The sequence below is a fragment of the Lygodium microphyllum genome, chromosome 19, assembly GCF_053477565.2.
Source record: "Lygodium microphyllum isolate KBCC chromosome 19, Lygodium_microphyllum_v1.1.10, whole genome shotgun sequence".
Classification (NCBI taxonomy): domain Eukaryota; kingdom Viridiplantae; phylum Streptophyta; class Polypodiopsida; order Schizaeales; family Lygodiaceae; genus Lygodium; species Lygodium microphyllum.
Genome location: NC_141153.1, coordinates 57,198,440 through 57,221,276, shown reverse-complemented (window position 1 = coordinate 57,221,276; position 22,837 = coordinate 57,198,440). Strand labels below are relative to the sequence as shown.

At 42.8% G+C, this 22,837-nt stretch overlaps 1 protein-coding gene across 2 annotated transcripts in view; it reads right to left on the bottom strand.

Moving 5' to 3' along the window:
- Window positions 1-22,837, bottom strand: part of LOC148019907 (fructose-bisphosphate aldolase-lysine N-methyltransferase, chloroplastic-like) — a 129,710-nt gene that overhangs the window by 5,600 nt on the left and 101,273 nt on the right. Inside the window, exons 6-12 of one of the 2 annotated variants that reach the window (XM_087700099.1) lie at window positions 15,003-15,104; window positions 14,678-14,752; window positions 13,899-13,961; window positions 10,429-10,520; window positions 10,292-10,340; window positions 10,090-10,203; window positions 8,641-8,727 (exon numbers count right to left, since the gene is read on the bottom strand). In XM_087700099.1, coding sequence (XP_087556225.1) covers window positions 8,641-8,727; window positions 10,090-10,203; window positions 10,292-10,340; window positions 10,429-10,520; window positions 13,899-13,961; window positions 14,678-14,752; window positions 15,003-15,104 — 582 coding nt within the window. The remainder of the gene's footprint in view (window positions 1-8,640; window positions 8,728-10,089; window positions 10,204-10,291; window positions 10,341-10,428; window positions 10,521-13,898; window positions 13,962-14,677; window positions 14,753-15,002; window positions 15,105-22,837) is intronic. The other variant, XM_087700100.1, reaches the window with a different exon arrangement.

Below are 22,837 nucleotides of genomic sequence, written 5' to 3'. Positions count from 1 at the left end.
GTTTTCACCAGCAAGCATCCCCTTACAGGTGGTAGGTAGAGTGGGCGGTGCCCCGCAGGGGATTTTCTTCACCATTCAGGAAGGGGGGCGTCTGGCCCTTGACAAAGGGCAGCAGGATGGGGAGATAGCTGCCCTGTCGTGGAGAAGGATTCGGGTGGTGGGCCTTCAGGGGAAGACATGGCAACTGGAACCCTATGTTTTCTAGAAGGAGCTCAGGGAGTGGCGCCTTTGGATTTGGGAGGGTAGACCACTTGATGAGCTGGAGTGGGATCCAAGAGAGTGGCTATGGCCAGCCACTGCAGTCGCCAAGAAGCCACCGCGGTTCCTGGAGTACACCGCCAGGATTGGCAGACACGTACTGATGCAGGAGGATATGAATTGGGCACCGTCAGATAGCAGGCACTGGGTGGAGCACAGCATCACGGAGCCGTTCCGACGGACCTTCTAGCGCCGCCTATGGGACACCTGGAGGTAGAGGAGGGTATCGTATTTCTTATGACTGGTGGCACACGTAGGCTCAGTGGTGGGAAGTTGGCTTGCCCAAATGCACGAGGGAGATTGTAAGCGTTGCACACAATAGCCCCTAGAAACCCCAAAGCAGTGCCTTTGGTCCTCTGAGGTGGTAGCTCATGTGGAGGGGAGCATGCCGCATCCTTCACCCTATAGCACCTAGACTTGGATGTGGATGATCTCATCATTATAGGTGATGATGACATTGGAATACAGAATGTGATGAGTATGCTGAAATCTGAATTTGACATGAAAGATTTAGGTGAGCTGAAATTTTTCTTGGGAATTGAAGTGATGAATTCAGCCAATGGATTGTGGGTGATGCAAAAACATTATGCTTTGGGAAATGTTAAAAAAATATAGGATGACAGAGTCTAAACCACTTGATACACCATTGGATCAGAACATCAAACTGGACATAGACATTGGAGCTGAGATTGCAGATGTCACTATGTACAGGAAGATGGTTGAAAGTTTACTTTACTTGACTATCAATAGGCCTGATCTAAGTTATGCAGTTGGGCTTATAAGTCAGTTGTAAGAAGGATTATGCGATATGTCAAGGAAATGGTAGACCATGGGCTATTTTATGAGAAAGATAAGGCCTTGAAGCTCACGGGCTACACTAACGTGGATTGGATAGGATGTCCTTATGATCGCAGGTCTACTACTCGTTATGCATTTAACCTTCGCAATGGGATGATTGACTAGAGTAGTAAGAAGCAATCCACTGTTGCACTATCTAGTACTAAGGCAGAGTACAAAGGTGTTGCTTTGGCTGCATGTGAGATCGCATGGTTGCTGAAGTTAATGTCTGATTTGGATATGCATGTAGAGGCTCCAGTGACATTATACTATGATAATCTGAGTAGTGTACTTCTGGCAACAAATCATGTTTACCATGCTAGAATGAAGTATATAAAGGTACACTATTATTTCATTTATAAGATGGTACTTGTAGGAAAGGTGGATCTCTTGCATGTGAAGATAGATCAGCAAGTAGCAGATATCTTTACCAAATCCTTAGGTAAAGATAAGTTCAATCATTTCAAACAGCTACTTGGTGTGTAGCTATTGTCTTGAGCTTGAGGGGGAGTGTTGATACTTCAAGCTCAAGATGCATCTATGCCCGACATGACAGCTAGGTACCCAAGTTTCTCTAGCATGTGTGTGACACTTAATAAGTCGAGTACACTTGACTTAGCCGAAGTTAGTTAGTTAGTGATTAGTTGATCACTTAGACCTAGCGTTAATTTTTTATGGTTGTGTCATCTAAGTGAATGGAATAATAAAAAAGAAATGAGAGCTCTCTGCTATCTGTTTCCCCATCTCTCTCTCATCTCTTCTAACATATCTTTACAAATATCAAATGAGAAGCATGGACAAGAAGATGCCTTGCATGCACACATTTGAGGTGCAGTGCAACACCCCATCTCCAAATCAACCTTGGCGGTGGACACAAAGATTCAATAGATAGAGCGAGAACATAGGTGATCTTTGAAGACCTCCACACCAAAGAGATGAAGAAGATGGCCATGCCAATCTATTTTTCTCTAAAAGATAATGGGGCCAACAATCACTCAATGGATCAATCTACAACTTGCAAAACTGAGAGTTGCTCTATCCAAGAAAAGTAGGTGGATGACATCCAGTGCGACGATCAAATATCAATAGAGAAGATTGACTCTACATAAACTATAAAGATTAGATATCTTCACCGAAAGAGTTATAATAGAAAATAATAAGATCACTTACTGATACCTCTAGATTTATTTGGTTCCCATAGCCACATGGAAGCTTATCAAGCATAAAAACTCTCCTAACAACTTCAAGACCAAGCACATGTATGTAATTCTCAAGCCAAGACAATGCATCATCTATTTTGTCAAAGATAAATTTAATATCTTGTTTATTTAGGTTCTTATACTAACACACATTAACCTAGACAATATACCTGTCAAAGTAATCCAAGTAACTAAACATTCATTGTCTCCCAAAGAGGCAAAAGAAACTATAGTTTCTAGTTGAATGTGTGCCTCCATGAGCATATTCCAAGTAGGTAATGTGATTCCTTTATCAATCAAACATCTAATAGGAAAGTCAATAAAGACAACATCACAAACCCATTTTACCAACTTTCCATTTCTTACATATGCCGTATCATCTTTAGCAAGCTTAGAAAAAAACTCATGTACTATTTTGTAAGCACCATTTCTTTTCCTTGCAACAAAAACTTAAACCTTAGAGAGATAGTCACCCACCATGCACCCATAACTAATCATGCCATCATATTTTTCTAAAAGCATATCATTTAGTATGTAAAGAAGAAACACAAATGGAATGACCTTCTTGATAGCAACTCTTTACTCTACAATGAAAGAGAAGGATTTAAATATTTGATTAAAAAATAAAAATAATATATATGTGTATAAATTGGATACACAACATGTGTTGTGATCTCCAATGGTAAAGGTTGCAACACAAAGCATTGGCAATGCTTCACATAGCAATGAGAAAAAAAACATCACCAACATTGTGCCCAAAATATTATGGTACCATTACTTTCTTTTGTTGTCTCTTTTTGAGACTGCATATTACATCAATTGCCAAGAGGAGTACCAATATATTTTTTAAAATGCAATTTGTGTAATTCCTTCTGTTTTACTAAGACATATCCCCTTCCAAGGTCCACCCACAAAGGGCAATGCTTGATCTCCCAATCATAGAAAGGCAAGGTCGTGCGCAGTGGTCGGTTTGGAGGCTCTACCCATCCACTAGGTACTCGAGCCCACAGTAGACCGCTCTAAGGTATGGGAGATCATAGGGAGTCTTACTGGATGGCATATTTGGAAGGCACGGTGTCAAGAGGCTTTCGGCGGAGAGAGACTTTTAGTACAGGCGACCTTAGCAGAGCTATGGACCTCCATCATCTGCTCCATCCGCGGACGTTTGGAGCAAGTGCAGGGCGAGTCCAGGGCTCGCTAGGAGCTCCGTTGTCACTTCGTGCGTACTTGGGGCGACCAGGACTTGTTTTTCGTGATGCAGACAAGCAGCCCCATATGGCGATACACCCCCCCTCCATGGCTTCTTGCCCCCATCCCCCCCAGACCGCCTTGAGAGGCTTGTATACATGATGTATTTGTGACTTTGCATTAGCTCAATCGGTTTTTTTGAGTAATATAATCAGCCACATTTTACTTGCAAAAAAGAAGAGGAGAAGAAACAGTGGACAAAATATAGTTTGATAGTGGCAAGCATGTTTTTCGCCAAGAAAAGAAACTTCTATAGTACAAAGAAAGCCCTGCAAAGAGCCCCTAAGTGTATCATAGATACAATGGTTGAGTGAAGAACTGATTTGGTGGGCTTTAATGCCAGACCATGAGAGATGCTAGATGAAAAAAGGGGACCAGAATCCCATCTCTGCATGAAAGCATCTTTCCTTCTTAGAAGCCCCCTACATCTGCTCCCAACTCCCTAGATAGTATGAAATGGATTTTGAGTAAAGCTTGGAAGGAGTCTCTGCAGTGGGGACATCCTGAAGGTCAATAGCATTACTACACCTCACAGATCAAAGGAACCAAGCAATGATACTAGTAGTTAGCACCTCTTTTAGGTGGTAGCACTTGGTCCTTCTATCACTACTTTGTACCACACTACTTTGTACCACTAGATATCCAAGAGGAACATGTTATGACAATGCCCCCCGATAGTGGCAAGCAATGCACAACATTAATTGTATTGTTTCTACAGTCCTGATTTCTGCAAACTATAGAAAAATGTGTTTCTAAAGTACTTTCTTGCCACCTTTTATTTTTAGGAACCTCATAGTGATAGCAGCCCAAAAAGCGATTGCATAAATCTGGTTGATATGTGCATGATCCATGTGTGCACACGAGATGATGGTAAACTTAAAGGACATGCTTGCATGCAGGTGCAATGTATGCATGTGATGACACACTTGTGTGACTGACTTCTTACAGATTCTAATGACCTGAAGCCCATATGGTAGCTTCTTCATTCTCCAAGTTAATAGCTGTACAATTGATTGAATCTCCTAAGGGTCCAATTGTAGCTCCTAGAATAGACGGATCTGGTCCTAAGAAAAGCATCTCTCCTCTTAGGCTCCCTAGTCCGTCACGCTACTGCTGCCATCACGCCCAGCTATCCCCCCTCCTCCCACAGCATTACGCCTCCCCCCCCCCCCCTCCCGTAGGTGGCACAGGAGGTTGCAGAGGTCCTAGCCGAGTCGAGCAGTATCTGCTAGGAGGCAGCCCTATAGGCCAGGCAACAGAGCTGGGAGGAGAGGAGAGCACTCCGGCGGGACCTAGAAGCCACGCAGAGATTACTATAGAAGACACCAGGGGATCCCATCCTCTGCGCATAGGAGGTACGCACACGAGCAGCCATCACCAGCCTAGAGGACAAGTGCTCGGAGTTCTCATTCCGCACCTCAGCAACCTTCTGAGCGCGGAAGGGGGGCATCAGCCCCGCACCTCAGGAGTGCAGATACGTAGCCTTTGGGATCAGTATGGGAGGATTCGCTCTAGCCTAGACGAGGTGATGGAGATTGCCACCGACTACTACAGACGCCTTTTCCAATAGGAGATAGCCTCAACCAGAGGACAACGATGCAGATAGCAAGTTTGGGATCACATCCCGTCCCTCGTCATAGAGGAGGTGGGATGCTCTCTCCTAGACCCCTTCTCGGAGAAGGAATTAGAGGAGGCTTTCCACATAGAGGAAGGGTAGAAATGCCTCGGAGAGGATGGCCTCTCTAAGGCCTTCTTCATCACCTATTGGGAGGTAGTGAAGGACCCCTTATTGCTGGCTTTCCAAGAGATTTTCAGCTCAAGATGGATGCCAGGGAGTCTATCGGCAGGTCTTATTAGTCTCCTCCCCAAAGGGGGAGACCGGTTGGAGCTATCCCAATGGACACCGATCACCTTGTTGTAAGTAGTCTATAAGGCACCGGCAAAGATGATTGGTAGGCAACTCCGTCCCGTGCTTCCAAACATCATTCATGACACACAAACACGCTTTGACCAGGATAGGAGTATCCTAGACAATGTCTTTACCTTCTTTGAGGCGACAAAGTGGGACCAAGCACAGTGGTCAAAGATTGGCTGTACTACTCCTAGACTTCGAGAAAGCCTATGATAGGGTGGATTGGGACTTCTTGGAGGGCACCATGGTGAGGTTGGGCTTCCCCTAGGCATGGATCGTGGGGTCTCTGCACTTTACAGATTGGCTACCAGCAGGGTTCTCATAGGTGGCAAGAGAGGGGAGGAGTTTCGGTTGGAGAGATTGGTACAGCAAGGCTGCCCATTGGCCCCATATCTGTTCCTACACTTCGTAGAGGCGATGTCTCACTTCCTCAGATCACGTGTGAGGGGGTTACGCGGCCTTCGACTTTCGGTGAGAGAGAAGATGGAGCTGTTAGACTCAGAGTATGTAGATGATACAACACTTTACATAGAGGACGATGAGTTGATACTGGAGAGAGTGACTAGCTCTGAGGTGTTTTGTACTGCAGCGGAAGCGAAAATCAACTGGCGAAAGTCCATTGGTTTCCTTACAGATCCGAACTCTAGTACGGAGTGGGGCGTCCACTTGGGATTTGGATGGGTGTGTAGAGGGTAGACTGCCATTACCTAGGGTTCCAGGTGGGACTCGACATCACTCCCGCCCAGCACTTTCTTCTAGTCCTCGACTCTATTTGAAGGAAGCTCACCTACTGGAGTACTGCTCACCTTTCCCTAGCAGGCTGAGCCCTGGTGGTCAATCAGATTCTCCTAGTGATGGCTTGGTACATCGCCTCGTGTTGGTGCTTCTCCTCGTCCTGTGTAGCTCAGTTTTTCCGCCTAGTGCGGAATTTCCTTTGGGCCAGGTCAGACGGTTCCAGGGACTCTCTCGGGCCAAGGCGGTGTGGGTGACTATCATCCAGCATCGGTCAGAGGTAGGACTTGGGATCATAGACCCAAAGTATCAGAGTCTAGCCCTTTTGGGCAAGCTAGTAGTCCGTGGTCTCACACCACGAGGGCAGACTTGGAAGGTCCTACTGCAGGAGAGTCTCCTGAAGTGTAGACCGAGGCTTAATGGGGATTGGAGATTGTCCTTGAGATGGATCTTCACGACATCCCAGATCACGCCCCCAGATCCCCCTTCCTATGCAGCCTACTTCGTATGTGGCAGTGCCTCCGTAAGGCCCTAATTCAAAGCCCCCCACGTTGCCAGGATGAGATAGACCGGTAGCCGATGATCTGGAACCCCCATATCAGAGATCAAGAGGAGGTACAGATTGACAAGCGCCCCCACATCTAGTGGGCTGGTTGGGAGGCTGGCTTGGCTTGCACCATTAGGACCTCGCAGGAGGTGTACATGATGGTGGACGAGGAGGTGTTGCAACAGGCATTAGGTTGCCAGAGAAGAGTTGAGTTGAGGAGAAGGGAGATTGATGTAGCAATACCTCAGGAGTTGAGGTATTGCAGCGGGCATTAGGTTGCTCGATACGAGAGCCGGTAGAGCTCGGGGAGGTATGGGCCGCTAAGTTTTCACCGACACGTATCCCCCTACAGGTAGGTGGTAGGTAGAGTGGACGGCGCCCCACATGGGACTTTCTTTACCTTGCAGGAGGAGGGGCGTCTAGCCCTTGACAGAGGGCAGCAGGATGAGGGGATAGTTGTCCTTTCGTGGAGGTAGATTCGGGTGGTTGGCCTTCAGGAGAAGACATGGCATTTGGACCCCTATGTTTTCTGGGAGGAGCTCCGGGAGTGGCGCCTTTGGATTTGGGAGGGCAGGCCACTTGATGAGCTGGAGTGGATCCAAGAGAGTGGCTATGGCTGGCCACTGCGGTCGCCGAGAAGCCACCGAGGTTCCTGGAATATATAGCCAGGATTGGCAGACACATACTAACGTAAAAGCACATGGACTGGGCGTTGTCGCGTAGCAGGTACTCGGTGGAGCACAGCATCACGGATGCTTTCCGACGGACTTTTTGGCGCCGCCTATGGGACAGCTGGAGGCCAAGGAGGGTATCGTACTTCTTATGGTTGGTGGCACATGGAGGCTTGGTGGTAGGGAGTTAGTTAGCCCAAATGCAGAAGGATGGAGGGTGTAAACGTTGCACACAACAACTTCTGGAAACTCCAAAGCACTGCCTTTGGTTGTGTGAGGCGGCACAACTTATGTGGAGAGGAGCATGACGCATCCTCCGCTGTATAGCACCGAGCCTTGGACGTATCTCACGAGGAGCTTTCTGCTAGCAGAGAGTCAGCCAAGGCCGTTACCTTCTGTATGAGGTTGGGATGTAGAACACGATATTCCTTATTGAGGCTAGGTCGTGTATAGTGGTTAGCTTGGAGGCTCTACCTATCTGCCAAGTACTGGAGCCCACAGTAGACCGCTCTGAGGTATGGGAGATTGTAGGGAGTCTCATTGGATGGCATATCTGGAAGGTGCGGTGTTAGGAGATTTTTGGCGGAGAGAGATTTTCTGTATAGGTGACTTTAGCAGAGCTTTGGACCTCCATCATCCACTCCCTTCACGGCCAATGGGACCAGGTGTAGGGCGAGTCTTGAGCTCGTCAGGAGCTCCGTTTTCATTTCATGCGCATTTGGGGTGGCCAGGACTTGTTTTTCATGATGCAGGCATGCAGCCCCAAATGACGATACATCCCCCCTCCATGACTTCTTGCCCCCATCCCCCCTAGACCGCCTTGAGAGGCCTGTATATTTGATATATCTGTGACCCTGCATCAGCTCCAGCTAGTTTGTTGAGTATGAGCACTTCTTTGTATTCAGGGTTTTTTCTGAAGTAATATAATTAGCCACACTTTATTTGCCAAAAAAAAAAAAAAAGAGCTCCGAGAATAAACAGAAAACTTTCAACTCAAAATTACGTGCATGCTAAATTCTTTCTCAACACATCTAATTACCAACAAGCCATCAAGATGAAGAGCATAAGAGGGTTCAAACATAAGCTTTAACATCCCATAAAATTTTCTACAAGGAGAGTCCTTTGTGCAAAGGACTTATGCCTCACAAATAAAAAGTATAAGGCTTTATTTAACCAAACATGAAGCTGGTGGAAAACTATCTGAATCACAAGCATACAATGTAGTCCCGTTTGTACCTCACTGACGATAATGTCTTTTTCAAATGAAATTTTGGCAATCAGTGCTGAATCCTGTATCCTAGCCAGCCTCATATATGATAGCAACTGCAAAAGAACCCAGAAATCATGACGTTTAGTCTAATGGCAATCTCAATTCCACCAAAGAAACTCACATTTCACTCAGCTATCAAGAAAATCAATAATCCAGTGAAACTTGTCAGACATGGCTTATAGCATGCCTGCTTTAATTACCACACAAGATGATGCCATAGAAATAATTTCATGCCTCAGATGCACTAGTGACATTCTATAAACTGACATTTACCTAAATCATTTGACATATAAATATCTCTTTAGTTTTCTAAGATGTAGAAAGAAACTTGATAAACTGACATCTAGGTAAACTCTTAGGCATAAATGCTTCCTGAGATGAGCTGGATGAGCTGCCTGCTTTTTAGCCCAATCAATCAGGCACTTCTAACTACATCATAGACGGGGGATAACAAAACTCATGGTATCATGTGGTACCTCAACACTCGCAATTTTGTGCATTTGATTGTCAGATTTGTTTTCTATTCAAATTGTTCATATACCATATTGAGCTCTTTCAAGATTTCAGTACCTTTATTCTAGAAATCTGTCACATTTAAATATTTAAATTTATATCCTTTAAACATGCCAATGAGAGCTGGGGCCAAAGCAGTCACTCCTCCTATTGGTTAGCATATTAATGACGATTGTCTAAAGCTCATGTAACAAAGTACGAAATGTTCAGGTGCAAATGCAGGGTGGTGCCTTGAGCGCTCATAATGCTGGTTCTAATTTCATTACATAATGGCATTTGATAAAGTGACCCATGTAAGTTTTTAGTGGCTGCACTGCATGAGAGTAGTTCACTTAAATCAAATCTAAGACTATGTATTGCCCATTTGACCATCGGCCTATATTTCCACCATGATCTGTGACCAAAAGCAACTGTTTAGCGCACTTTCTTTCTCGCCCATTCACACCATACAAATTCAGACTGGTTCAAGTCACCAATGTGCATGGTCAATGTGAAAGACTTTAGACAGCCTATTTCCTTGACTGCTTTCTTATCTGTTAGCTAAGAAAATCCTTCAGGACAAAATAAAGGGAGGTTCACTCTGGTTCCTTCAGTTTAACCAAAAGATTTTCCACAGAACTCTACTAGTGTTAATTTGAAGTAAAAATGCAATTCTATAAGAATCATTCAGCTGCGACAGCAAAACAAATCTACAGACACTTCAGCAGTGTGCATTTATCACATGAAACCATAAGGCAAGCTATTTTGTGAATAACTCAGGAAGAGCATTCTCACAAAGACTCATGTCTCAGAGCTAATATCCTCCAATGCTTGAATACTTGGGTCATCACCAACTATATGCCACCATTTCTGATTGTGGATGCAAAATGCTCTGTAAGAAATGAGAAAGCCAACTTCCTCACCTGTGTTGGGAAACGGTCAAGATAGAGAGGGAATGATTGTCGATCTTGGAAATTAGCCTGCTGCAATATTTGTGACTTGAGAGATCGCAAGGGGTCAGCTTGTACCAGTCCAACCTTCATAAAAAGTCAGGTTTGTCCATGAAGTGATTTAGACTTCCAACGAAGATGTTAACCTGGTCATTGATTTCCTTGATGATTATACCTCTATCTCTATGAAATCACTGGGGTTGTTGTCATCCACAAGTCCATAGCTACAAGCCAGTAATTTTAAAGATATTATGAGTTGAAGTTCAGTTGCCAGCGAAAGATACAATAAGTTTATGCTGTTTAAGCCAAAACCTGATTAGAAGGTCTGAATTTGGACGATTCTCTCCATATGATACAAAAATCTGCTGCCCCTCTTTGTAGCTTTTGTCAACTCTCAAGACTACCTACATCATCAAAAGTGGCATGAAAAACACTAGTCTTCTATGTTGCTGTTTCTTATTTTCTACTTAATACAATTATTAAAAGGATAGGGGAGGGGCAGGGGATGGGAAGCATGCGTGTGTGCACATGTCATACATACATTGATGGATGCAGAGACTTTATTTGCACCTGCTACTTCTCTACAAATCAATTCCAGAAAATCCAAATTGTTGCCTCTAACTAATTTGTTAAAAACACAATTAAAAGATCAAAAAAGATAGGTGTTCCAGAAATTGACACTCAAACAGCTGTAGCCATTCCATGTATGGCTCAAGATAGTGCAAGCAATTCTAATGCACGTTTGCTAAGTAACAAATAGAAAGCAAACCCTCATTGGTAACTTTTAATTTTCTCATGTGTCTAGTTGAACCCATGTGCAAGTGATCTTCATGGATGGAGCTAATGCCTCATGCCCTACCCTGAAGTAGAAGCCAACTCTCCTTAGTTACGATGGATATCCCTTGTATGAGCTGATTCTTGGCGTTTATCATATGGCTCAGCCTTAGAAAAGAGCCAAGGAGGAGGAAGTAAAGGGGGAGGAAGAGGAGTTGCAGAAACAGAAGAAGGTCAACATGGAAGTAATCTCTAACTTATTCTTTAGCACTTTCTCACTTACTATACCATTGGCACATTTGGGGATCTATACTTATTGAAGAATGTTCCTCAAAGTGTGACCAGTATAACTTGCTAACCAATCATGGTGCACATGCATGTCTAGCACCAGATACACCATCTCAAGCCAAATCCAAAAGAAGGAAAGCGAAGTCTGAGAGCAGAAGACACCCACAAAATAAGCACCTGTGAATATGGATAGTGCCTAAAAATTGTGAGGAGAGGTCTCACGGAGAGCATCATATTTATGACAAGTAGTAGAAGCAATCTTTTTGCTGGCAAGCATAGAACTTAAGGAACAACAGCAAGCATACACCTACATAAGATCTCTCCTTAGCTTTTTTTTTCCCCCCTCCAAAAGAAACAATAGTTCTATTACTAAATCCCCTTGGGACAAAGTACAAAATCCGCCCTTAAGGGACTCTGAAAACAAACAGTGGTCGATACAGATCATGGAGTGATGGAGAATCCTGATGCTTATTGAGTCTTTGAATGAATAATTTCAGCAAACTCATTAGATGTGGGGGCAAATCTGTTCCATCTGTCAAGTCTAACATGAAGTTGCCTGCCATTGTTCAGCCTAACAAAAAACAGCTGTTAATCATCTTGTTTCCTAGAAAGCTTCCTTTGGTGAATGATGCTGCTCAATGGATCAAATCATTATTAGGTGGTTGCTTTGTAGGTGTCTAATTTGCGTCATGTGAGTTTTATGAAGTGCACATTATGGAAGCTATTTATATTTATACAGAGATTGTTATAGCTCTCTCTGCTCTCTTTTAGAAAACAAATGGCTCATGTGTTGCCTTGATCTCTGAGTAAACATTACCAGAGTTTGATAAGACATCGATGTCCAGTGTGGGTTGAAGTAGTTGATTTCCTGATTATATGACAGTGGAACTGCAAGGCTCAGCAGTTTCTTTGGGCCAAATAATTTATCCTCCTCAACCAACTTGCAACAAAAATAGCATTTGTATATTGTGGGATCCATATAAACCTACTGCAACTTTCAATAGCTGTCAAAGTGGAAGATGTGCACTTGGGAGAGATGCACTTGAGTGGAATGGGGTGTATTTGTAGGTGCATGCATCACATGACATAAATTTGGACATTGTTCACTGCATGCCCAACAATGATACATCAGCCATTTATTAATGCAATTCCCTAGAATAATGTTCAACCCACTGCCCGATTGCCAGTTATGCAAATTTATGTTTGAAGTAGAGGCTTTTCTTTTGGAATTGGCGAAGTGTCTATTGCCTCCTCTTGCATGCCATCTATGCTCACATGCAAATGAGACAATAACGCATCTACTCATAGCAGCAAAGAGAGGTGCTTCTTTGAGTTTGAAACTTACAAAATGTTTCTTGAAGTAAGAAACGTTTTTGACAGTAAAAAACAGGGGTTTGTTTGTTTGTTTTTTTTTTTTTTTTTTTTTGAGTTAGAACCCAAAAACATGGTTTTGATAACAAAAATTGTTGGGCAATGTTAAACAAGATAATGATTATGAGTAATGACTTGTGAGGGCTTAAGATTTTAGATGAGAGACTGACATTTTTGAAATTTTGTTTAGTTATTGGACTCTGTCAATCTAGTATCTATTCGTCTTGAGAGTTGATTATTATGAGTCTCATTTATGAGTTATCTATGAGATATTATGATTCATTTTGGATTTTGACATTTGGTGACTTTGTTTTGGAATGAGAATCATGATGTTAGAACTCGACTCTAAACCATAGTATAGCTTGTCCAAAGACTAACTTTAACATAAGTGACAGGTCAATAATGGATCACGGATATGCAACGTAGCCTTTCTTTGTTTACGAGAGAGTTCCATAGAGGTTTAGAACCTCTTTCCCCAGTTAAAGCAATAAAAAATCACTATATAAATAAAACCGCATTCCTTGTTTTACCCCTTGTTGAAAGAAACTTACGGAACATGTTTTTGACATTTCCGGCTGCTATGCATTTGCTTTTGGTCTTGCCCAAGGACAAGGACACGTTTTTCATGGTCTTTCTCATCAAGTGCCTGTGCAATTTCCAGCTCAAATATTTGAATGCTGGATAGCAAGATTCTCCTAAGGCACAAATGTTTTTGATGCACTTTATGAAGATTTTCTTGAAATCAAATTAAGTGGACTGATATTCCCTGACTTTAAATTATAAAATTAACCTGCCCACCATAGTTTCTCCATGAAGATGCAGTTTCGGAAAGCAGTTGTTATGTTCTTTCCAAGAAAAATGCCTTTTGCTTAGGATGTCATTCAGCAGGTGCAATTAATTGTTGTTCTGACTGTCGCACAGAGGAAGTAGGCATTGCCTTCACAAAGGGCGAAAAAAGGTATAGAGCTAGCAGAGAACCCTATCAAACTGACCTGTCCAGCTGGAACACTTCTCCTTTTTTCCTGAATCCCTCCTATGATCACCCTGCTACTGGCTGTCCTATGAAGTGCTGAAACATGCGTCTTAATTTTTGACCATCTAAACATACTTTAGTTTGCCTTCAAAAAAGGTCAAGCTAGTGATTTCTACCTACATAAAGAAGGGCAATATATTATCTTCTATCAACTAAAGAGGTGGATCACACAACATAGCCACCTGGCCATCTAACCAGACACAGTCATGTCATGAATATCGTTTCAATCATATCAGAACTGCAATTCTACCCATGTTGTAGCTGGATAAAAAGTGAAAATTAGCTTGATATGCAGATTATGAAACTTTCATACCACCTTTTTACTTCCCAGGTTTAGGTGCAAGTAAAAGGTCAGCTGGCTTGGTGCAAGATTTTTGCCCTGCACAATCCAGACCCAAGAAACTCTTTGTGAGTTTCTTCCATCTTGTGTGGCTCACCTGGTGACATGTATCACATGGCCAACCAACCCAATAAAACATTTGTTCAGCTCCTCAAGCTTCTAAGGGCTTACATCACAACACAACATTACATTTGCAGCTCTAGCAGGCCAGCAAAAACAGGACAAACAGTTCTGGGAAGATTAATGGGAAGCAAAAGTTGAATTCCTCAGTCTCTAAGGTTTTTTACACAGATAACATTGCCATGAAATGTAACTGATTGTAGATGTGATTAGGAATATGTTAAATCATGTTGTGTTAAACACATGCCAGCCAAGGCTGTATCTCATGCTTCTACAATGTACACTGCACTTTTCAACTGACAGAAATTTAAACAATTTTTTTCATAATCAAATTTGATTTTACTATCCATACAGTTTAACCTTAGCTAACTATCACAAGTAATTGCATTCTCCATGACCCAGAAAACTATAAGCAGCCATTTTCTTGAAATCAGCAACTTTTTCATTACAACTAATTAGTTTGATCCTTCTAAAACTTTTAATGGAAGCCGAAATGTAAATGATGTGCTTTGAAAACCTTTTTAGACCTTAATCTGTTTGATAGAAAACTTGTTGACACAGTCAGCTCTAACTACCACACAAAGTATTATTTGAGATTCATAGGGAAACCCAAAAGCAATGACATGACACTAAACTGCTTGTTGTTCTATGCTATACTCGAATGCTGCTTCACACTGTCCGATTCGATTCACAGAGTCAGCAATAGGAACCTGCCTCATATTCAAAATACACAAAACCCAGTAAGTGCCAGAATACCAAAAGTGCATATCTTACATGCCACAATGTCTAGCTATACACAAGGCCTAAGCTTTCCAAGTGTATGTAGATTGTCAATGCCAGGGTAGATTCTTTGTGGGAAAAAGGGCATGACAGATTTTTTTACCGTGGCAAAGTGAGAACATGTCTGCTGCAATGCCCAGATGGATAAACAAGCAATAAAGAAAAGTAGCAGTTACATACCAATGCATACAGTTCAGCGGATGATAAGTAAAGAGCACGTGCTACAATAACTGAGAGGGCAGTTTTGAATGCTTCAATGGTGAATACATTGTCTGGTAGATCCTATCAAAATCGCACATTAAAATAAGTAAGCAAACAAATCCAGTAGAGTACACTTTTACATTTCAAAATAATATATATAACCAACACGGAGCATGTATGGAATACCTCATGATACAAGATCAATCAACATAATACTCTATGATAAAGAAAAATATTTACTATCTTTGAAGGAACTGAAATGGAGAAGGCTAGAAATACTGCAAACTATGAGCCTAGAACAATTTGTGCATATATAGAAGCATGTATTCCTCAAGTTAGCTTGTATTGCACAACCCACCTATTTGTAAAAACTTGTAAGGACTAGTCTTTCTTTCCCACTGTCCTAGCCACGATATTGATCTTCACATTGACATGGTGAAAACACCATAGTTCACAATAACCTCCAATTTCATGTTTGGTATGGAGATAAAAGCGAAGTCGCATGTTTTGAGCCTACAAAACCAAAAATGTCCAAAAGCTGTTGGTATAATTGTATCTATTTGTACAGGATCTAGATCTTTCTGTGTACTGAAATTATAGAACTTTTTTCTTACTTAGATCTAGATCTTTCTGTGTACTGGATCTAGATCTTGTTGGGAATAAAGGGCCATTGCCCTTAATATGTCCTCTGGTGTGAACACACCCTTAGCACTTGTACTTTACATATAACTATCACAAAAACCTAAAAGAGCTACAACTCATTGTACCCACACATCGTGCATCTCACTTACTCTCACTCTGTTGCTGCTCTCTCTCTCTCTCTCTCTCCCCCCCCCCCCCGCCATTGCCATTGCTGAACATCACATCTCCACTACCACCAGTCACTACAAACTGGTATTAGAGCTGAAGGTTATCGTGACCGTGCTTTCAGAGCTAGTCAGAGCTGTGCCAACAGCAGGTCATCAGTCTGACTCATGCTTGCAGGGTGCAGGCGCCAGTCACAGCAGGTCACAGGTTACGAGGCAGTGTTTCAGTCAGTTGCAGCCAGTGCAGGTCGTGTGCAGCTGGACAATCAGACAAGGCGCAAGTGTCGTGCACATTACGGGGCAGTCAGACCAGGTCAGCACAGGTTGTGAGCAGCCGTCGACCCCTCGGCAGTCAACTTTTCCTTTTTTTTAAAAGGAAATCACATTTTTCTAAAAAGGGGGTTTATTGTTGGTTGAAGTCTAAGGGCTGTCACGTGTGTACAAGCACATTTTGACAAATTTGAAAGATTGGGCACACATTTACTCCCCGAAATTGGGGCATTTGGCGTATATGCTTGAAGATTTTACTCAGCTGAGTAAAATTTGTGGAATTTGCACTCTCGAGTCTCAAAACTTGGGGTTTTTCATATAATTGTGGAAATTGTAGTAGGACAGGTACAATTTCTTGAAATTTGACACATTGAATCCTTTACAATTTAGGGCTTTTGCAAAATTTGCAAAATTTGGGTAAATTTTGGTCTTGCTATGCACTTGCAGTGCAAATTGAGCACATTGGACCTCAGATAAGTTTGGGGCTTTTGTAGAATTTGTGAAATTTTGGCAAAATTGGCTTGGCAATCTTCTTGGGAGTTATGTTTAATGTAATTTGAGCAGTTTGAGCAGATAAATTTTGGGGCTTTTGATTGTCAAATTTGTGCTTGCGGGGGTGCATTTGTGCCTGTGGATGTATTAGCTTGTGCCATGGCTGATATTGCTCATAGACCGTGGTGTAGTGTAGCACACATTTTAAGCCTTTGAAATTGATTTGCAAATCTGACATTTCTGCAATTACTTGTTTTTTCATTGCTGGTTGGTACTTGCTTTGTACCTTGGCCATTTGAGTGACCATTGGACTCACATTTGTTGAATTTTGAGTCACTTTTGATTTGTAAATCATGGCTGAAAGCAGTGATAGCAACAATCTTTTGCGCGTTAAGAAGCTTGAGGATGCACACAACTTTGCTATATGGTAGAAGCAGTGCTATAATGTCTTGGTGTAGAAGAAACACGTGAAGCCCATAAAGACAAAGAAGGTAAAACCAGCAACCATGGATCCAAATGAGTGGAATGAGTTAGATGAGCTTGCATGCTCTACCATAGAACTTTCAGTGTTAGACACTTTGCTCTTCAACATAGAGAAATTGAAATCTGCCTATAATATGTGGCAAAGACTTTCAACCAGTTGATTGCTTTGGAGTTTCACATTGATGAGGAGTTCAAGGCAACATTTTAGCTATGCACTTTGCCTGAAAGTTGAGACACTTTTAGGATAGCAATGAGTAACTCCAATGCTATGTTATTAGATGTAAATGTGGAGAGCTCTTTACTCATGAAAGAGCTCAATAGGAAAAATATGTCAGCAAACAAGTCTTCTAATGCATTGCATACTAGAGGCAGATCCCAGCTGAAGGGTAATTGTGACAACAAAGCACGCAACAAGTCTCATGGAAAAATTTGTAGAGAGTCATCATTGTGGCAAGAAAGGGTATTTCAAGCGGGATTGTTTGTTTTAAGTAGAAGAAAGAGAAGGTAGAGAGAAAAAGCACTAATGATAACAAAGATGAGAAAAAGGATAGCCAACATGCAAAGAAGAGTACTGTGAAGATAGAGAAAGTCAATGTAGTCAGTCACAAGAGTGATAGTGGCAGTGATGCACTTTTTGCTGCTTCTTTTAGTGCACCATCATTGCTTGCAGATTTTGATGATGACATGCACATTTTAATTCTTGATTTAGGTGCTTCATTCCATGTAACACCACATTGTGAGTGACTTTCTAACTACAAGGGTGGTAGACATGGTGTTCACTTGGGGGACAACAACACATGCGACATTGTAGGGATTGGCAATGTGCAGTTTGTGAAGCAAACTCCTAGGGTTTGCACTCAGGAAACACAGTGTATGACCGCGACAGAAACACAAAGAGACACACACACACAGAAAGCAAAACTCAAACCCTAAACATAAAACTAAAAACTCAAACATAAACAGAAGAAGGGAGAGAAGAACACAACTCTGAAGTGAATGAATACTGCAAATGAATGTAAGAGTGTACAGATACTCAAGGGCAGAGCAATGTATCAAAGAGTGGCATCCACTAGAGATGGATCCAAAGTCTGTGACCACTAGTCGAACTGTCAAGAGAGAGAAATCTGCAAAATGCTAACACCAAAGGCTGCTGGACACAAAGGCGACAGCTGCAGAAGGGTGTGGTGATGTCAAGCGGCTCTTGATGAGTGCAAACACAAGCAAGAAGATGTCGCCCAATCGAGGAGCAGCAGCTACACTGTCACCAAGCTGATAGAGGCCCAACCACAGGCAATTGGAGGGTGTGGAGACTGATACTTAGCTGATGAAGATCAGATGCAAGCACCAAATGATGATAGAGAGGCTAGCAATGGCAGTTGGAGGTCGAATGCAGCTTGGAAGGAGACGTCAGACAGTCGGCGACAACTGGAAGAAGGCGCCAAGGCACTGTAAGGCTGGAGGGCTACCATGTGTGAGTTGACTCATGGCTACAATCTGTAAAAAGGAGATAGACTAAATGGGAGGTAGAATACCTATTTATAGAAAGTTTGGGTCCTCCCAAGTGGGGTTGTGCTTATGGGACACAGACACTCTCTAGGAATGCATTTCTGTTTAAAGAACAAGTTTGATTCATTAATTAAGTACATTTTCGGGGTGTTTAAGTAATGCTCATGCATTTTTAGCTCAACACCCCCTCTCAGGCCCAACAATGGTGCCATGAGAATGAAGGCCAATCAACCCCTTTTTCTTTATCTTTTATTCCAAGGCGTCCCACCCTAAAGTAGCTAGAGCATCGGACAAAAAGTGCACATCAGCTGCCTAGTGGCCTACTAAGACTACAGAGGCGATGGTTATTTCACCAAGGGAGCCCAAGTGATCATCCCAAAGAGGATAGGGCATCGGATAAAGGGTGCACCTTGGTTGGCCAGTGGCCTCTACCAAGCCCTACAAAGGTGGATGGAATCAGCTATGGACTTTTTTTTAAAAAGGGCTTTTTAGGTGCGAGAAAGTTAACATTTAAGTGAGGGTTTCACATAAGTTTTCGTCCTATTGAGTATTGGTGTCCCTGACGGGAGAGTAAAAAAGGGATGATCAAACCCAAGACCTTCATAAAACAAGCATACTATTCCTACCATCATTGGGTGTCGATGATGAAGGAAAATATTATGATGAGAAAGTATGGTGGTGTGGTGTCAACACCCACCGATGGAAACAGCTTAGAATCCACTCAAGTGGTGCTCTGCCGAGTTCGCCACTACTGGCTCTCCAAGGTCAGATGACGATCAGGTTACATTCTTCTTGAATAAGTTGCCCGACAAGTACTTCAATTTCATTCAACACATCATCTTCCGACCTAGATTGCCAATCTTCTACGAGTTTGAGTGCCAGTTCTTGCATTATACGAGGCTGTATGATCAAGTCCACACAAATCCTCATCACAGCCTTATTCAGAGCAGAGGGGATTGGTTGCCTCTTCTTCGTGAGGGACAACCACTAGTGGCAAGAACTCGCTAGATGCAAAGGCAAGCCAATCAAAGGGTGACTCCTCTTCCTCAGATGGAACCAAAGAATCTAGACCTATCTGGCAGCAACTCTCTAAGAAAAACCGATTTTGCACACATTACCAGAGAGCAGGCCATGTGGACGAGGAGTGTCGCTCCAAGGCCCAAGGTCTTCCACCTAAAAAGCCTTTGCAAACCACTGCGACTACACAGTCCAGCGGGGCTACGCCATCCGCTCCTGCTTCATGTGCTCCTTCAGCATCCGTTGTTGTTGCTGTTGGACATGTGGCTCAAGTATAGCCTCAGTGGCCCATCTCTTTCACTATCTCTGAGGGATTGGCTGATTGGTCTGCGGGTTGCGATCCCGTTGCACTTTATGCATCCATCTCACCTTCCTCTTCACCTCGTCAGGCGTTTCCTCAGCAGAGCCCTGCCACTGGACATACGCGATGGTAGCCACCTTCTTCGCCTCGCATGCCTCTAGGTCTTTCGGATATCCTAGGTCAATCTAGCATTCATTTTTCGCACTCTTAGAGTCGGGCCTATAGGATTCATTTTCCTTAGTTTTTCCATTTTGTTGTCTTTCGTTGCATTTCCTCACACACATATACATTCATTGCATTTATTTTGAGTTAGATTTTCTTTCTGTTCTCTTTTGCTTTGGAGCATCTCACCACTAACCTCTGTGTTTACAGATTCTCATCTCTTTAGCAAGGTTTTGTCTTTCAGTGTAGGGCTAACTTGCAGATTGCTTTGGTCCTCCCTGGGCTAGAGACGTAGGGATGCACACCGTTCCTTTCATGGTTTCATCATTCTAGGAGTGCTTGCTCTTCTTCCAGCATGGCGGTTTCCCGTCCCGAGGCGGATCGTGCAGCATCTCTCTCGATGCTATCATGGCAGTGACTTCTTCCTTGCTCTTCTAGCGGGGTGCTTCATCCACTTCATCTTCTTTCATTCCTTATGGTTCTCGGCACCATATGAAGATCGACATCAGGCTCCTCTTCATTCTTCGGCATCTACATCCAGGTTGAGAGGAGGTTCCTACCCTTCTTGGTATTCTACAGGCTTCAGTACTTTGTCTTCGACATCGGCTTCCTCCCCCTCTTGTACCTTACCCTTTGCATTGCATGATTGCATCATCCTTGTACTAGGGCTCTTCCGCAAGTGAACAATTTCCCCACGAAGGACGCCCCTATCCCCCCTAGACTGCCTTGAGAGGCTTGTATGCATGATGTATTTGTGACTTTGTATCAGCTCTAGCTAGTCTGTTGAGCATGAGCACTCCGTTGTAATCAGTTTTTTTGAGTAATATAATCAGTCACATTTTAGTTGCAAAAAAAAAAAAAGTGTGGAAGCACCTCCAAAGTTAGGGTTTTTTGGATTGCGCCTACGAAGTTAAGGCATTTTGGACTGCACCTGCAGAATTAGGGTTTTCTGGACTGTTCTAAACAGCCACAACAGGTTGCAGAGGTCGAGGAGAATAGAGAAGATGCATTAGAAGCACAAGTTGTCACAGGCCGAGCCGAAGCAACACATGGGCTGAGATGAGAGTGAAGATAGCAGAGAGACAGCCGGCTGAACAGCTCTGATACCAAATATAAGATTGAAGCACAGCAATGGAGCAAAAAGAAGTTTACACAACTAATAGAGAGAGGGAGTGGTCACAGCACGATTGTTTCCATAATGAAATGTGAAGTGCAAAGTTTAAGATACAAACTACAACCCTTAGACTTTAGGGTTGTAAAAGTGACTTAAAGAGCATTCACACACAAATGTGTGCACTATGAGATAAGTGACCAAAATGTGTAATGTAAATACATATATGAAAATTAAAGTGACTGGCAAAAAACGTCTCTCTTATGGAGAGTAAAAAGTACCTAAGTGTCCTACGTAGAGATCAATGACACTCCTATGTGAGCATTGGCGAGAGTATGACCCAAGTGTCCTATGTACAAATCACTGACATTCCTGTGTGAGCATAGGTGAGAGTAAAACCCAACAAGTAGGGGGGATAAGGTAGGCAGTGTAGAAAAATGGAGTACACTTGGCAATTAATGCTAAAGCCATGTATGCGAGAAGTATGCATAGTGGATCCAAATATGGGCATGGATTAACTGGGCATGAGGATGGTGACCACATGAGTAGCCCATGGAGGAGAGAGAGACATGTGGAGCAAAAGATGAAAAACCCTATGTAGGAGTGACCCATAGAGTGTGTGACAACGTACCATAAGCAAAGGATAGAAATCCTTGCGTTTGAAAGGTCGATGAACGGGAAGGTGAGTGACGGGGGATATTAAGGGCAATGCCCATCATAATTGTTCTAGGACGAAAGTACTCACTTGTGGATATATGGAAGGCATAGTGTTAAAAGGGTGGCATTCCCCCTAATGATGTACCATGGTGCAAAGTGGTAGTAAAGTGAGAATAGGCAAAATATGGTAGAGAGAAAGAGAAAGTGCTAGGAGAGGAGATGGAGGATCCAACTCCTAGTATGCTAGATGTCGAAGTGGAGTGTAATCTGAGGTTTTGGAATAAAGAAGAGAGAAAATTGAGGTGTGATTCAAAAAAGAATGGGATGAGAGGGATTTGAGAAGATTCGTTTACATACTCAAATGAAATAGAAGATGTAGATATACCTAATTAAGGATTTTGCTTCCAAAGCCCCCTCTATTAAAGTTTACATATCAAAAAACATCTAGATCATGCACACAAAAAGAAGAGAGTACAATGGAAGATGAGCATGATCACAATGGAAGAGTGTAAAAGTGCACAATGGAAGATGAGCATGATCACAGAGAGACAAGGATAAGAGAAAGATAGTAGAAATGGAAGAGAAATTTGCAATGAATTTGGAAGAAATGCTAAATACAATGACGGACTAATCAATCCCTATATGTAGCTCCAAAGCGTCAGTGAGTGCACCAGATCAAGCTGAAGATAATGATGGTAACAATGGTGTCAAGGTATTTAGAGCTTGTAAGTACGAAGAGCTCGAAGTACAGAAGGAGCAGAAATTTCATAGAAGAGGATGGTTTGAAACAACTCTTCAAGATCTCCTTGAGGTCTAACCTTGATAGCAATGTAGTACATACTCTTTCATCAATATTTCCTTGAGGTAGAGCTTGGCTATGTGCTCCAGCTTGGATCTAAGGGCAAGATAGTTTCAACTCTCTCTTCAAGATCTCCTTGAGGTAGATCTTGGCACTATGGGCAAGATAGATCTACTTGATGTAGCCCATGCACTCATGCCAAGCCTTGTA